The 17674-nt window shown below is 40.3% G+C and overlaps 1 protein-coding gene across 4 annotated transcripts in view; it reads right to left on the bottom strand.

The window, feature by feature from the left end:
- Positions 1–17674, bottom strand: part of upf1 (UPF1 RNA helicase and ATPase) — a 75152-nt gene that overhangs the window by 22492 nt on the left and 34986 nt on the right. For 2 of the 4 annotated variants that reach the window (XM_060846489.1, XM_060846490.1), the window contains exons 5-11: positions 16586–16766; positions 15724–15885; positions 12274–12358; positions 11554–11661; positions 4933–5041; positions 2530–2689; positions 1174–1292 (exon numbers count right to left, since the gene is read on the bottom strand). In XM_060846489.1, coding sequence (XP_060702472.1) covers positions 1174–1292; positions 2530–2689; positions 4933–5041; positions 11554–11661; positions 12274–12358; positions 15724–15885; positions 16586–16766 — 924 coding nt within the window. The remainder of the gene's footprint in view (positions 1–1173; positions 1293–2529; positions 2690–4932; positions 5042–11553; positions 11662–12273; positions 12359–15723; positions 15886–16585; positions 16767–17674) is intronic. The other 2 variants (XM_060846491.1, XM_060846492.1) reach the window with 1 other exon arrangement.

Here is a 17674-nt window from a genome sequence, read left to right as displayed (position 1 = left end):
TTGCAGAAAATAAAAGTTCATAGCACAGGGTTTAGCATATTTGGATGAATACAAGATTGAGAGCAAGTAAATCAGTGTATTATCTGAACAGTGAGAAGGAAGAAAGAATCTGGGTGTCCTCGTGCACGAATCATAAAGGCTCTTTTGCAAGTGATCTGAAAAATGAATAAAATGTTACCTTTTTGAGGGGAATTGAACATGAAAGTAGGTTGTTTGCTTTAGTTATAGAGGGCTGTTTTCTCTGGAGTGTGGGAGGCTGAGGTTTATAAAATTATGAGGGGCGTGGATAGGATAAATAGACAGGATCTTTTCTCTGGGGTGGGGGAATCCAGAACTAAAGAGCATAGGTTTAGGGTGAGGGGGGAAAGACATAAAAGGACCTAAGAGGCAATTTTTTTCATGCAGAGGGTGGCACATGTATGGAATGAGCTGTCAAAGGAAGTGGAGGCGGCTGGTAAAATTACAGCACTTAAAAGGCATCTGGATGGGTATATGAATAGGAAGGGTTTAGTGGGATATGGGCCAAGTGCTGGCAAATGGGACTAGGTTAGGTCAGGATTGGATATCTGGTTGGCATGGATGAGTTGGACCGAAGGGTCTGTTTCCGTACTGTCCATCTCTATGACTCCAAGATTGGCGAGACTGCACCTGTCGTACCATGTATAATATTCATCTTATTTAAAGGTAGATGTAAATGCTTTGGAGGTAGTTTCGAAGTCCACCAGACCAAAAATGGGCACGGGCAGGTTGTCTCAAGGAACAGCTAGACAGGTTAGGCTTGTACCTGGTGGAGTTTAGAAGAGTAAGAGGCGATTAGATTGAAACAAAATGTTGAAGGGGCTTGACAGGCTGGGAACAAAGATATTTCCTCTTATGGGTGAATCTAAAATCAGGATCCACTGTTCAGAAACCAGTAATAATCCATTTAAAACAAATAGAGACATTTCTTTCCTCTCAGAATGCCATAGATCTTTGGAACTCTTCCTGAAAAGGTGCTGGATGTAGAGTCCTTGAACATTTTTAAGGTAAAGATAGATAGATTCTTGTTAAGGGAATGAAACATTATCAAGGGCAGGCACTAAATGGTGGTGCAGACTTGAGAAACCAAATGGCCTACTCCTGCGTATGATTCGATGACTCTTACATTAAGTATGAAAAGGAGTTGCTGCTTACCCATTGCCTTGCCTGGCCAGATGATAAACTATCGTAGCAGAGGTGACAGTTTTCCCAGTGCCTGGAGGTCCTTGGATTAGACTGAGGGGGCGCTGCAGAACAGTCTTCACAGCATAAACCTGTTGAAAAGATTAAAACCACATCTTAACAATAATGGATAGCAGTCTGATGAGTGTTTTGATTGTGTCATGCGCTTCACTGCAGTGTAACCTATAATTGCACTTGTACCTCTCAGTACTTCTTTTGACATAGTAAAATTTCAAAGCTTTTGGAAATCCAAGCAGTTTGTAAGCAATATCCAGACTGCATCAAATTATTTATGTCTACTAAATGTTTCACATTTCACCAAGTAGCATAACTGAAGCTGCAGAGGCAGAATGTTTACATATGACTTAAACATGCTAAAGATACTCTGATATAAACACTGCATAAGTGGATTTGAAATACATTACAGCTAGGAATACGATGCAGTGCAAAATGACTCACTCATCACAGTGCAGTTAGTAGATTGAAGCATTGCACGGGTCAGCTTCAGCAGTCAGAACAACCAACAGATTAAAGTATGCCATGTGAATTAGTCAGGAAAACTACTGTATCCATATTGTCCCACCAACACAATATTTCGGCCATGCAACTGCTACATCCATGAAAAAAACAGACCATTTTTAAGACAGTTGTTTCAATGCTGACAGACCTAAGCTGATGCATAGATTTAGTAATCCTTGGCAATGTAACCTAATTTACTGCTGTGCTGTTGATTGTAGCAGTTTTCTCTGTGGTAAAGTATTAAAATGATGCCATTGCTGCCTTCAGGGGTAAAAGGGCCAAACAGAGGTGGGGCAGCAATATCACAGGCATCACATGCTGCCACCTTGTGGTGACTGGTGGGCTGAATGGCTCAATGTTTAAGACACTAACAATGTCGTTTCTCTTGGAAATCTCATTTTCACTTCCTGTTTTGATCAAGGAGGACACTGCAACAATAGGCAACTAACATTGCAAATCAGTAAAATTTGCTGCTTCCCTTGTTTTATGATCAGTTTTGAATTTAAAAGAATGTTGACCATAAATATTGAGTGTGTTCAAAATATAGCACAGAGGTTACAGAAGTGTGATTAAATTGAGCACCTCATTCTTATATCTTACAGCTCTAAGCCTGACCATGTATGGTGCAATCTTACTGAGGTTAGGTTTTCTTGTACAGCCTGCACAAAGTACAACTGGGAGATTACAGGCTGGACTTGATAAAACATTGAAAACAACATTGACAGAATATCTACAGCTGATGCTTATTTGAGACGAAGGTCACCGATGTCAAATCAGACAGAAGTTAATATGTCATTCAAAAGTGCCTACCTGAGAGTGATTAAGGTCAGGCAAACCATGGGCAGTGAAGCGTTTGGGCAGCTGGCATTTAATAATCACATCCTCCACCTCATGGCCAAGCAATTTGTGGTAAATGTAGCCAGACACAGAGGTCTCATCCACTGCGAAGGTTTTTAATGCACTCTGCATTCTGAAAGTTTAATAAAGAAACATGTTGTTACCTTATCAGAATGGGTCACAGTACAATTCACACTGCAGTGAAGAGAGGAGCAACCATGCCAACATCATGTTGGTCAAGTCTCAGGGACAACCTTGGTTGCATCAGCCAATACATTCCCAACCATAAAACTCTTATCAACCTCTAATAAGTGAGATCTGATGGTGATATGCCAATAAGTATTTGTTGGATTTCTTCCAGTTTACTATGTTAGTCCCTCTAATATTCACTCAGTGCACAGAAACCAGGAAAACAGCATAATTGTAGACATGTTGTCCCGCTCATGATGTTTTAAAGTTGAAGCCCTAATTTGTACCAAGCTAGCAGGTCTTAGTTTGGACGGCCAGGCGCTGAAAATGGCCTCCGTACCTACAGTGGAGGTAAGAAACAGCTAGGAGTTCTACTTCTGCATAAGATTCTGATCAGAGCCTAGACTAAGCTTTTATTGTCATCAATAAGAAAAAGAAGGAAGCACATGTCAGGTGTAGACAGCAGAGATCGAGTGAATCCTGAGAAGAGTACAAAGGCAGTAGGAATAGACTGGAAAGAAATCACGAGGACAAAAAGGGAACATGAGATTGCTTTGGCAAGTAGAGCTAAGGAGAATCCAAAAGCGTTTTTACAAATATATTAAGGACAAAAGGGTAACGAGGAAGAGAATAGGACCCTTCAAAGATCAGCAAGGCGGCTTTTGTGTGGAGCCACAGGATATGGGACAGATACCAAATCAATATTTTGCATCAGTATTTACTATGGAAAAGGATATGGAAGATATAGACTGTAGGGAAATAGACAATGAGATCTTGTAAAATGTCCATATTACAGAGGAGGAAGTGCAGGATGTCTTGAAAGGCATAAAAGTGGATAAATCTCCAGGAACCGATTGGTGTACCCTAGAACTCTGTGGGAAGCTAGTGAAGTGATTGCTGGGCCTCTTATGGAGATATTTGTATCATCGATACTCACAGGTGAGGTGCCGGAAGACTGGAGACTGAGTAGGGCCCCTCAAAGATCAGCAAGACAGCCTTTGAAATTTTGTCAGGGGGAGTACAATAATAGCAAATTTTTTTAATGCAATTTGTCATGGGAGAAGGGAAAAGAATGCATTCAAGTGAAGTTTCACTTATACCACAGATGAGTGCTCAGGTCACAGGAATGCTAAAATTACAGTAAGCATCTGAAAGGGAGGGCATTTCCCACAAAAAACGGAAAGATCAAGATTGGATGGCGAACAGATATTATTTAAATTCTAGTAAGATGGAAAATCTAGAAGTTCGCTATGTATACATTGCCCGGTCACTGGAATAAACAGACAAGGCATTCAAACAGCAGCTGAGCTAACAGATTCTGATACCATGGGCTGATCCAGTATGTGGATCAGTTAAGGCATGTCACAGAGTATAACTACTACTTAATTCCTGGACTGTTCCATACACATTCCCTTTTTCTCGCAATTTCAAATCTATTTTACACTCAAACGTTACACTTGTGCAACAACAGACATTCTGCACACAACATCACAAGCATTAACATTAATATTGTTATTGCATTCAATAGCACCTGAATACTCGAGAATCATTCCTATTTTGAAAATTAGGACATTGGAGTTCACATAAGAATGGGAAATTTGCAAGCTTACAAGAGGAAAATTAGATCCATTTGTACCTCATGAACAAGCGGGGTGTGTCAAATAGCCTCCTCCTACGTTACAGGACAGCTTCCTGTTATTGAACTCCAGATGCAGCATCCCTTTTAAGTGGGTAATAGTTATACCTACAATATTTAATTTTAACCCCTGTTAAGAATAGCCAAATTCCTTTCTAGGAATCAGGCACATGCTAAGAAATTGTTGTATTAACTAACATTACAATGTCCTGGATTGCTGGGAATGCGAAATGGAATTGTTGGATTGATCAAAACATGAGCCAGTCTGCATTCTCCCACTTGACCTTTTTTTTTAAAAAGGTGGATGGGCCTGACACTGTCAATATTGCCAACATCATTTAGACAGAAAATAAAAACAGATATAAATAGAAAGCAGGAGACAACAGCTTTGCTTCACTTGGAGGTCACCACTGATGATGTTACATAGCCAGGTAATGAAACATCTGGATATCAAACCTACAGCTCAGCAAGCAAACCTATACCCCAGAAAATAAAAAGCTGATAAAGCTACATATTTAAAAAGGGCAAAGTTGGACAAATTAGCAACTTACCTGTCAAATGAAGTTGATTTCCAGACAAAGTCCACCTGGAAGTTGTGGGTTACTTCAACTGGAGCTCCAACACTGCTGCGCAATTCAATAGCGATCTCATCCCCATAATCTACACAGATCAGTTAGAGACATAACGCTGAGCCTGAGCGGAGTCAGGCCGTACAATTGCACACAGTTGACCTAAAACTGTCTAGAATTATCTAAATTATATTTTAAACAAATATATATCGCACTTAAAACTGTCACAGCAGGTCAAATGAACTAGTTGTGCTCTTAACTTTAAAAAAGACTTGTAAATTCAAATATTTATAGAGGATAATTTTTCATCTCCTGAACCCTCAAACTTGTTCTAAAGGACAGTCAGGCCTGCCCTTTGATTAGGATGACAACTACAGCAAAGGAAATTAAAAAGGAGCTATGCCATAAACTGGTTAAATGCAACATGAAATAATGACAAATCAATGCTTTAGAGAAGTCAGTAAATGCATTAATATTTCCCAAAGGAAAAAGCAGCAACATTGATACTGTGAGGAGAGCAATAAGGAGAAGTAACAATGAAGGCCCAAGAAATGGTACCTCAAGGTGCTAAGTATCAGGGCACGCCAGAGGACTGGAAGATGACCAGACATCAGTTTTTAAAAGGAAGAATGTTACCTTCAGTAAATAATGTTACGTTGAGAGACTGGAAATTAAGATTGCTATCTTGGAGCAAGGAAATTTCAGGGGTGACTTCAAATGTGCCAGAAATACAGACAGTGTTTGGAAAATAATCAAGGAATTGTTCTTCTTGGCAGCAAGGTCTGTAATCAGAGGGCACAGAATTAAGAAAAGTGGCAAAACAAACCATGGAGAAAATCCCAATGTTACAAGTTGAGCAATGCAGTCTTGAAGGTCAGTAGAAGCAGATTCAATAGCATATTTCAAGTGAAAACTGAGTAACTACTTGAAAAGGAAAAAACTTCCAAGCTAAGGGGAAACTACAGAGAATTATTTAGAAAAATGGACAAAAAATGTCCCAGACACCATCATCCTCATTCCTAGATACGGCTTGTTCCACCGACAGAACAGACCCAGCACAGGTGGTGGCACATTGATATACAGTTAGGAGGAAGTTGCCCTGAGAAAGTCCTCAATATTTACTCCAGAAAAACAGCATAATCAACAAGTGGTAAAGAGACTTAGACTATCCCACAATAAACAGATCTAAGCTCTGTAGTCCTGCAACATCCAGTCATTAGTGGTGGACAATTCAACAACTCACTGGAAGTGGCAGCTCCACAAACAATCCCATCTCTTCAATGATGAAACAGCTCACACATCTGTGCAAAAGATGAGCTGAATCTTTCACAGTGATCTTCAGCCAGAAGTGGATGATCTAGCTCAGCATCCTCCGCTGGTCCTCAGCATTAGATACCACCCTCTGCTAATTCAACTCTCTCCACGTGATATCAAGAAATAGTTGGAGATACTCAATAATGCAAAGGCCATGGACTCTGACAACTTTCCAGCAATAGTACTGAAGATTTGTGCTCCAGATCTTGCAACTCCCCTCAGCAAGCTCGTCAAGTACAGTTACAACCCTGGCACCTACACAACAATGTGGAAAATTGCCCAGGTATCTCCTGTACACAAAAAAAAAACAGGACAAATCCAACCCAGCCAAGTACTCACCCATTAGTCGATTCTCTATCATCAGTAAAATGGTGGAAGGTGCCATCAACATCATCAAGCAGCACCTGCTCAGTAATACACAGTCTGAGTTCCACCAGGGACACTCAGCTCCTGACCTCATTCCAGCCATGGTTCAATGTGGACAAAAGAGTTGAATTCCAGAGTTGAGGAGTGACAACCCCCGACATCAAGACGACATTTGACTGTCTGTGGCATAAAGGAGTCTTGGCACAACTGGGTTCAATGGGTATTGGGGATAAACTCTTCACTTGTTGGAGTCATACTTGGCATATAGGAGGGTTGACCATGCTGTTGGAGGTCAGTCATCTGAGCTCCAGGACATCTCTGCAGGAGTTCCTCAGGGTTGTGTTGCACAACCATCTTCAGCTACTTCATCAATGATCTTCCCTCCATCATTAGGCCAGAGGTAGTGATGTTCACTGATGATTGCACAATGTTTAGCACCATTTGTGACTTCAGATATTGAAACAATCCATGCTCAAACGAAACAAGATCTGGATAATATTAAGGGTTGGGTTGACAAGTGCCAAGGCATTTTCTCAACAACTGCCAGGCAATGACCATCTCCAATCAGACAATCTATCCACAACACTTTAGTATTCAATGGTGTTACCATCATTGAATCCCCCACTAAAAACATCCTTGGGGCTACTATTGACCAGAAAGTGAACTGATTCACTATATAAATACAGTGGCTACAAAGTGGCTGGGAATACTATGTTGAGTATTAAGCAAGAACTTTCAAAAGCTGATTGGGGGCAGATGTGCACAGGTAAACGTAAATGTGGCTGGAAATGGGAAGACTTCAGAAACAAGACAATGAGAGCCCAGTGACAGAATATTCCTGTCAGGGTGAAAGGAAAGGCTGGTAGGTATAGGGAATGCTGGATGACTAAAGAAATTGAGGGTTTGGTTAAGAAAAAGAAGGAAGCATATGACAGGTATAAACAAGATAGATCGAACAAATCCTTAGAAGCGTATAAAGACAGTAGGAGTATACTTAAGAGGGAAGTCAGGAGGGCAAAAAGGGACACAAGATAGCTTTGGCAAACAGAGTTAAGGAGAATCCAAAGAGTTTTTACAAATGGTAACGAGGAAGAGAATAGGGCCCTTCAAAGATCAGCAATGCGGCCTCTGTGTGGAGCTGCAGGAGATGGGGGAGAAACTAAACAGATATTTTGCATCAGTGCTTACTGGGGAAAAGGACATGGAACATACAGAATGTCGGGAAATAGATGGTGATATCTTGAAAAGTATCCATATTACACAGAGGAGGAAGTGCTGGATGTCTTGAAACACAAAAGTGGTTAAATCCCAGGACCTGATCAGGTGTAACCAAGAACTCTGTGGGAAGCTAGAGACGTGATTGCTGGGCACCTTGCCGAGATATTTGTATTGATAGTCATAGGCAAGTTGCCAGAAGACTGGAGGTTGGTTAACGTAATACTACTCTTTAAGAAGGGTGGTAAGACAAGCCAGAGAACTATAGGCCAGTAAGCCTGATGTCGGTGGTGGGCAAGTTGTTGGAGGGAATCCTGAGGGACAGGATGCACACGTAATTGGAAAGGCAAGGATTGATTAAGGATAGTCAACATGGCTTTGTGCATGGGAAATCATGTCTCACAAACTTGATTGAGGTTTCTGAAGTAGTAACAAAGAGGATTGATGAGGGCAGAGAGGTAGATGTGATCTATATTGACCCCAGTAAGTGGTTTGACAAGGTTCCCCATGGGAGACTGGTTAGCAAGATTAGATCCCATGGAATAAGGAGAGGACTAATTATTTGGATGCAGAACTGGGTCAAAGGTAGAAGACAAGAGGGTGGTGGTGGGAGGGTTGTTTTTCAGACTGGAGGCAGTGACCAGTGGAGTGCCACAAGGATCGGTACTGGGTCCACTACTTTTTGTCATTTACATAAATGATTTGGATGCGAGCATAAGAGGTATAGTTAGTAAGTTTGCAGATCACACCAAAATTGGAATGTAGTGGATAGTGAAGAGGGTTACCTCAGATTACAACGGGATCTTGATCAGATGGGCCAATGGGCTATGTAGTGGCAGATGAGTTTAATTTAGATAAATGAGAGGTGCTGCATTTTGGGAAAGCAAATCTTAGCAGGACTTATACACTTAATGGTAAGGTCCTAAGTAATGTTTGAGAACAAAGAGACCTTGGAGTGCAAGTTCATAGCTCCTTGAAAGTAGACTCGCAAGTAGATAGGATAGGGAAGGCAGCGTTTGGTATGCTTTATTTTATTGGTCAGAGTATTGAGTACAGGAGTTGGGAGGTCATGTTACGGCTTATACGACATTGGTTAGGCCATGTTTGGAATATCGTGTGCAATTCTGGTCTCCTACTTATCGGAATGATGTTGTGAAATGTGAAAGGGTTCAGAAAGGATTTACAAGGATTGGAGGATTTGAGCTGTAGGGAGAGGCTAAACAGGCGGAGGCTGTTTTCCCTGGTGCGTTGAAGGCTGAGGGATGACCTTATAGAGGTTTACAAAATCATGAGGGGCATGGATAGGATAAATAGACAAAGTCTCTTCCCTGGTGTGGGGGAGTTCAAAACTAGAGGTCATAGGTGTAGGGTGAGAGGGGAAAGATATAAAAGAGACACAAGGGGCAATTTTTTCACAGAGGGTGGCAAGTGTATTGAATGAGCTGCTAGAGGAAGTGGTGGAGACTAGTACAATTACAATATTTAAAAGGCATCTGGATGGGTATATGAATAGGAAGGGTTTGGAAGGATATGGGGCGGGTGCTGGCAGATGGGACTAGATGGGATATCTGGTCGGCATGAACGAGTTGGACCAACTGGTCTGTTTCCGTGCTGTTCATCTCTATAACTCTAAGTAACTCCCTAACTGACTCCCGAAACCTCTCCATCAACTACAAGGCAAAAGTCAGTCGTGTGATGGAATACTCCCCACTGTCTTGGATGGGTCCAACTCCAAGAACATAAGAAGCTTGACACAATCTAGGACAAAGTGGCACTACATCAACAACAAAAAACAGACTCCCAGCATCATTGATGTGCAGTAGCAGCAGTGTGTGCTATACTCAAAACGCACTGCAGGAATTCACCAAGGATCCTTAGACATCAATTTTCATATCCACAACCATCTCAAAAGGACAAGGGCAGCAGGTACACAGGAAAACTGCTACCTGCAGGTTCCCTGCCAAGTTACTCACCAAACCTGACATGGAAATTTATTGTTCCTTCACGGTCACTGAATTAAAATCCTGGAATTCCGTCCCTCAGGGTTTTGCCCGAAACGTCGATTTTGCTGCTCCTTGGATGCTGCCTGAACTGTTGTACTTTTCCAGCACCACTCTACTCCAGAGTCTGGTTTCCAGCATCTGCAGTCATTGTTTTTACCAGACTGCAATTAGACATAGGCAATAAATGCTGGTCAGCCAGCAACACCCACGTACCATGAGTGAATTTTTAAAAAGTTTGAAAAGGAGGAAAATGTAAGTTAGGGTTTCAAAAGCGGGCTTTGGTCCCCTACAGATTCTGTTGAGACTATTTCAGTGCTGTTTACATCAATGATTCTGACACAGGACTAGGAGTAGGCCAATTTACAAATACTCAAATTATGTTTACTGAATTTTAAAAATGACTGAAGGAAGCTGGAGGAGAATGTTGATGAAATGATGGAATGGACAAAAGCAGATGACACGCAATGTCTGTTATGTATTGTTTGCAAAAGAGGCACCCTGTCAAATCTTTTCATCTTATATCCATCAGGACAGATGTAAAAATACCAAGAAAATAACAAATGTTCTATCACATAAGAAAAGGGTACTTACTGAGTGAACTCTGGTTGGACACTGCCTTGTCATGGGGCATGCACAAGGCAAGTTACCACTTCAAGCTTGCATTTCATATTCTCTTTATAAACGCAGGTTTACTGTTATTGATTGAAGAATAACTTCCCTAAGCTTTAGTATTTTTGGGTCCCTTCCAAAATTTACCAAATTTCTTTGATAATTCAAAGAGAAAAAATACAATGATTCAGTACTCAGAGAGACAGCATGTTAAAAATAAACTTGTGAACTGTGGGAATTTATTTTGAAGATCAGAGATGTTGAGAACACCAAAACTGAGGCCTTGTTAGAACAGGTTAGATACACTGAACAAACAAAGAGGACAATGACATTTGGGAACAGTGACTTAACCAAGTGCAAACAAATCTGAAACACCAGCACAAACTAGTTGGTGTGGCAGTCATATTTCAAATGGTGTGCCATTTCAATGCTAGGATGAACTAAAGCAGGAACTCATACCAATTACTGAAACATCGCCTATCACCTCAGAGGCAAAATTTGCAAATGGCAGTGTTAAGCACTGATGACTGACATTCAAAGCAAGTAAAGAACTTACATTTTTTAAGAGCTTTCCATAACTAAAGCACTCAAACAATGTTTTCAAAAAAGGAAAGGTCCCTGAAACAGCATTATTATAAACAAACAAATAATCTGCTTTAGTCAGATAATAGTTTATTCAGGAGACTGAGGGGTAAGGGAAAATTCCATTTCTCCATTCTCTCAAAAATCTTTGATACAGAAGGTGGTCATTCAACCAATCATGCCTGCACTGGCTCTTTGAAAGTCAGCTGATCATTTCCTGCTAAACTCTACAAACCTTCTTTTATCAAGCTTGTCAAAATGTCTTTAATATTTAGCCGTGATATATTTGACAACTTCCTTTTATAAACTGAATCTGCTCCCACTGACAGAGCTTCTTTTATGCCCATGAACAAAGAAATAAGGCCTCTGTCTAACATCACATGCAGAAGCAAGCATGTAAGAGTGCAGTAGTTGCATAGTAAGGTGCGCACAGCAAAGCCGCCCTTATTATTTATATACAAACACTGGAGACTCTTCATCTGTACAATTGCCATTGGTTTAATTAGCAAGATACAAAGGATACTGTCCGGGACTTTGATCACGTGGCCGATCCCTTTCCAAAGAGGTGCCAGGTCACCCTTGTAACGCAGACAGATTTCGTCACCTTGCATCAGGCGCATGTCTTAAGAACAAGAATGAAAATAGCCAAATTATGACAATACATGGCACAATAATAGAATTTCAAACTGTCCAAAATCTATTAGCATGCTGCTCCAATACAGTGTTAATCAACCCATCATTCTGATGCAGAACTGGAATGTTTTTGTCGGTGATGGATGCATCAGAAATAAAGTACTGTGAGACCAAATGTATAAGTTCTAATTGTTCCTTTCCACTGTTCTCAGACTGGGCTATTTACTGTCTGGCAATGTCACTTTTACAGAGATACAAAACATTCAGCTTTGCAGCTCTCTTGTCTAAAATCTGTTTATGCACAATGAAAACTCTTCCTACAATGTATCAATGTATACATACTTCATTTATTGAGCGTGGTATTTTGTTTCTGTGCACAAAGAGAATGATGACTGTACCATGATTTAGATTTACCCATCAGTGATAACCAGTCAGTCAGTCAGGGGTTTGTCATTTAATTTGTTGAGATTTGCCAATTCCTGAAGTAAATAGCACTACACCCCGCATTCCTTTGTCACCACCTTAAATTAATCTGAAATTGTTGCGCCAATGAAGCAAACTGTACTTTTAATTTAAAATAATGTAAGCTGGTGCCATTTACCAGAGTCCGTCTTAGGCAAGGTGAAGTATGCAATCCTTTTCTTGTTCAGACCCAGATCCCATCTTACAGTGATATTGTCCTGAGTCTAAAATTACAAAAACAATTAAACTCATTTACTGGTTCAAGCTGCAAGATAATTTAGCTGGATAACATGAGTAAAGTAGTTAGATTATTCACTCTTAATAAAGAGACAGTTCAATCATACTTTAACACAAAGAGAAAGCATTACTAACCCTGCTCACATGCTCTCTAATCTTCACATGATATTTTTAAACGTTTGTATACACAGATGGGTGGTGACACAGGCTGTGGAAGTCAGCTATTTGAGAATTCGAGGGAATAATGCTGACATTTCAGTTAGTTTTCTGGAAACAATGGCATTGGGGTTATAGCGAACTACTTACAATGGAAGGTGAAATCCTGCCCTTTTCTCAGACAAGTAATCACTGTTTACTTAAAAAGTGGAAATTAAAATACAACGCATGTAGAACCAATTGTCTTGGTTTGACAAAGGGAAGGCTAAATACATTGGAGGAGTACCACAAGTTGTTACTTCAATTTTGGGACCAGTACTGGTATAAACAGCCCAGTACCATTATCACTTTTGCACTGGTCAACCATAATTTCCCCCTACGTAATAATGCTGATGTAACCAAGTCTATTCAGGCCTCATTATACCATCTGCACAAGCCCAAATTTAAATGTATCAGAATTCTCGGGCTCCAGGAGTGCTCTCACCCAGGAAGGATGAAAAAAAATGTTTATTTTGGAAAGTGACTTCAAACATCAGTGTCATTTATTGAAAGGGGAAGATTATAGAAAGAAAGAAAGAGAAGTGAAAATTCTAAGCCCTCCCAAGGCAATGAACTAGACATTGTCCCATCCAACCAAGTTACTCAGACTGAAGATAATGCAGTCCATCTAATAAGAGATAACATACTATGGGGGTTAACAAATGAGGCTTTGTCAGTTGAGTTTAGGAATGAAAAAAGGGGCAATGATAGTATTAAGGGGGTATTTGGGACCCTCAAATAATGGGACAGAGATAGAAGAACATAAATGTAGACAGATTTTTGTCCATTGGAGTAATTATGGAATTACAGAATTCCTTCAGTACAGAGAGAGACCATTGGCCCATCAAGTCTGCACCGACCCACTGAAGAGCACCCCATTCAGACCCAGTCCCCTACCCTAACCCAGTAAATCTTGTTTTCATTGTGGATAATCTGCCTAACCTGCCCATTCCTAAACACGACGGACAATGTTACCAAGGCAAACCCATCTAAGCTGCATATGTTTGGATGGCGGAAGGAAACCAGAGAACCCCCGCAGACATGGGGAAACATGTAAACTCCACAGAGTCACCCAAGGCTGGAAATGAAAGCAGGTCCCAGACGCTGAGAGACAACAGTGCTAACCGCTGCCCAATAAGACGGCATTAATAGCAGGAGACTTTTAGCTATACAAATATCAACCGGGTTTCAAACAATATAAAGGCAGTGAGTAAAAAATTAATGTACTATGTCCAAGAAAACCTTTTTAAACAACAAGAGATGCAATTTAGATTTAGTTTTGGGAAATGAAGATAGGAAAGGGGGTAAAGTGACAGTGGGTGACCAGGTGGCCATAATGGGGAGAGTGACCATAATTTGTTTAGATCGAGCATTATTATGGAAAAGGACAAAGGTAAATCAGGAGTAAAAGCTTTTAACTGGGGAAAAGCGAATTTTACAAAACTGAAAGTGAATTGGATAAGGTGGACTGGACAGGACTAAAGGATAAATCAACAACTACAGAGATCCTCAGAGCACAAAGCAGACATGTTCCCTCCAAAAATATGACACTGCCAAATGTAGACCCCCAGGGCTGTCCACAGAAAAATACAGGTAAAGATTAAACAGAAAAAGAAAGCATATGACAGTCACGAAAAACTCAACCCTACAGATAGCCTAGAGGAATACAGAAAGTACAGGGATCAAGAAATAAAATAGAAATAAGGAAATCAAAGAGAGGTCATGAAAACAAAATTAACAAGAAAAGAAACCCAAAGTTTTTTTAAACTAGGAAATAAAAAACAAAATAGTTAAGGAAAAAGTGGGACATGGAGATGAAGGAGGGATCTTGTATGAAGCTGCAAAGCTTATAGGAAGAATTTTGAGTCAATTTTTGTCACAAAGGAAAGGTATGATGTGGATATAGTAATCCAAGAATAGCAATGTGAAATCATGGATAAAATAATCCTAATGAGAGAGATTTTATTTAGGGGAGATGGAATCCTTGAAAATTAATAAGTCACCAGGGCTGGATGGATTGCTCCCTAGGGGGCTGAAAGTGGTCAAGGAGGAAATAGCAAATGCTGAGGATTATTTTGCAATTTTCACTCGACACAGATGAGGTGCCAGACGACTGCAGAAATGCAACTATGGTTCCATGGCTTAACAAGCATACAAAGAAAATGCCAATTATAGGCCAGTTACGTCTTATTTCAGTGGTGGGAAAATTGTTAGAAGCAACCCTGAGAGACTGGATGAACTCCCACTTAGATAGACATGGACTAGTCAGGAATACTCAGCATGACTTACAAATTTGATTGAATTCTCTGAAGAAGTGACAAGGAGGATCAATGAGGATAATACAGTGGATGCTGTCTGCATGGATTTTAATAAGGCATTTGACAAGGTCCCACATGGCAGATGGGTCAATAAAGTAAAAGCCCATGGAATACAGGGTAATGTGTCAAATTGAATTCAAAGTTGACATAGTAACAGGAAACAAAGAGTAATGGTCGATGGCTGCCCAGGCAAATAGAAAGCAGTTTTAAACAGCATTCCTCAAGGCTGTGTTCAGATCCCTGTTGCTTTATACATTAAATGATTTGGACTTGAATGTGGAGAACACAATTGGGAAACGTGCAGACAAAACAAAAACTGACAGTGTGCTGTACAGAGTAGTATAACCCTTTTTGTTTTTAAAAAACACAGAGGGTGGTGGATGTCTGGAATTCACTGCCTGAGATGGTGGTGGACCCAAAACTCTTTAAAAGATACTTGGAGTTGCACCTTAAGTGGCTTTAGGCTGCAGGGCTATGGGCAGTGTGCAGTAAGATGGGATGAGAAAGGACACTGTCTCTGGGCTGACATGGACAAGATAAGCTAATGGACTCTTTCTGTGTTTTATCAGTCCTATGGACAAAAGATATTAAGAGCTGAGGGAGCACTGTTCTACCAAACAGACTGAAGTGGTTTTGTCAGCAAGAAGTAACCCCAAAGCCACTGATTTATTTGGTTTAATGATTCACTGGGTCAATTCAGTGAGCGCTGAAAGGAACATTTTCCAGATTCCTCAGTTGCCAGAGACAAAGTCTCAAAAGATTTAAGTGTAGTACTATTAAAGATAAAATGAATATATGCAAAAGCTACACTTTGAGCAGAGGTTCACTCTACACAATACCTGCGATTCCTTTAGCTTTTTGTCATAGTCAGCCTCCAGCTTGACCAGTGGACCGAAGATGTTCTGGTATTGATAAGCATCCTCGTAACGAAGTAGTACATGCTGAGGCTCTTCATCCACTCCAGGCTTCTCCAAGTCTTCGAGGGTAGCAGAAGGATTATCCTAAAACAGATATTACGTAACTACATTAAAGACGGCATTACGAAGGGGATTGGAAACCTTACATATATAATTTTAGATCTTGACATTTCAATTTCTAATCAAACTAATATAACAAATACAGTAAATTTGTGATTAACACTGAGTAATGGCACAATGACATAATATTGTAGTGATCTGCAACATATTCCCAATCATGTAGTGGTACATAAATATGGCATGATCTACAAATATTCAAGGTTTTTTTTCTTTTAACATGTTACATAAACCAACAGTTTGTTAAACAGAAAATTAATGCACAGTCAGCATCCTCTATGTTCACCTTGAGCACCAGACGCTGAAAATACAGTGCAGAATGAGCAGACTATGTACAAATAACTCAGTGCCATTTTAACAAAATGTGCTTCTGAGAGATAACCCAGCTGCTGCCCTTGGACATGATTCTACAACAGTCAGAATCACAGCATAAAGGACACACTGGCACTAAGTGACGTAGAAATCAGGCATAACAGTTTGCAGGATGGTTGCTAGCTCTTCCAGTATGCAGGACAACAGGTTAAAGCTCTAATGACAGGTTTGACAGCTGTGTAACTTACTTGGAGTAAGAACATTTCACCCGAGTACTGTTTCCAATATTACACATTTCCTTTTCGCATTAGACTGCAGCCAGTTAGTATTAATTTGTCCATTATGCAATACGTACCTTCCAGAGCTCCTCCAATTTGTTGATCTGCTGTGCAGTGATCTGACGGGCTCGCAATTGTTCCTGCTCTGAAGGTATCTTTACCAACCAAGACAGAAAGCAACGGTCCTGGATTAGTGGTTGCCACTGTGAACTATCCCAGTTGATATCTTTCAGGCTGCTCTGACTGGCACATGGCTGTCTGAAGAAAAGTAATTGTCCACAATGTCAAATTGCTTCTTCTAAAAGGCACAGACCAAGAGTCACATTATAAATCTCCCTAGAAGTGGGTTGGATTAAATTAAAGCAGACTTTCACAATGAGCAAAATTTAAATTTATTGCTGCAACATTAAACCAACACTACTATTGGTAGTACTATTTTGATGGGCTTGCCACTCACTGACTACTCAAATTCCAAGTTGACACTATGTTTCACTTATTGTTTCATTAGTTCCTCTTGCATAAAATGGGGTTAAAAGAAATTCTATTTCCCAATAATACTACAACATTAATGTTTCAGATGAGATAATGAGTTTGTGCAGCCACATTATCAAATATTGCTTGAGTCGAGCCAACTGCTGGCAGGTGCTCTTGTGGAGCAGTGATAATATCCCTACCTGACCAGAATGCTTGGATTCAAGTCCAGGAGTGTGGGCAACGTATCAGAACAGGCTGATTGAAAAAAATAACTTTTCAATATTTTTTTCAAAAATGAGAAAATTTGCTCTGTATTTGTCTCTGCCTCCACTAGCAAGCTTCCATAAGGTGGCCATAGAAATGCACATATTTGACAAAAGAACTGATAGAAGTAAACTAATTCTGGAGATGTAGATGTACAATTATGATTTGCAGTTATAGGTGGGTGACAGGGCAGGACAGGCCAGGGGAAACAGCAATTTAGTATTAATGTACTGCAATTATTGCACACAATGCAGTTTCTATTAGGGAGATAATTTTGTGTAAATGTTTTACAGAATAACTCTTTTGAGCCTGCAACTGATACTCTGAGCCCTGGTAGCCTGTCATTTTAATCCTCTGTCCCACTCCCATCTTTGTCTTCAGCCTCTTACTATTCCACTGCTGGAGCTTAATGTTAACATCTTTCAACA

Source organism: Hemiscyllium ocellatum, chromosome 28 (assembly GCF_020745735.1).
Source record: "Hemiscyllium ocellatum isolate sHemOce1 chromosome 28, sHemOce1.pat.X.cur, whole genome shotgun sequence".
Taxonomy (NCBI): domain Eukaryota; kingdom Metazoa; phylum Chordata; class Chondrichthyes; order Orectolobiformes; family Hemiscylliidae; genus Hemiscyllium; species Hemiscyllium ocellatum.
Note: the sequence above shows the minus strand (reverse complement) of the source record. Positions and strands in the feature narration are given on the sequence as shown.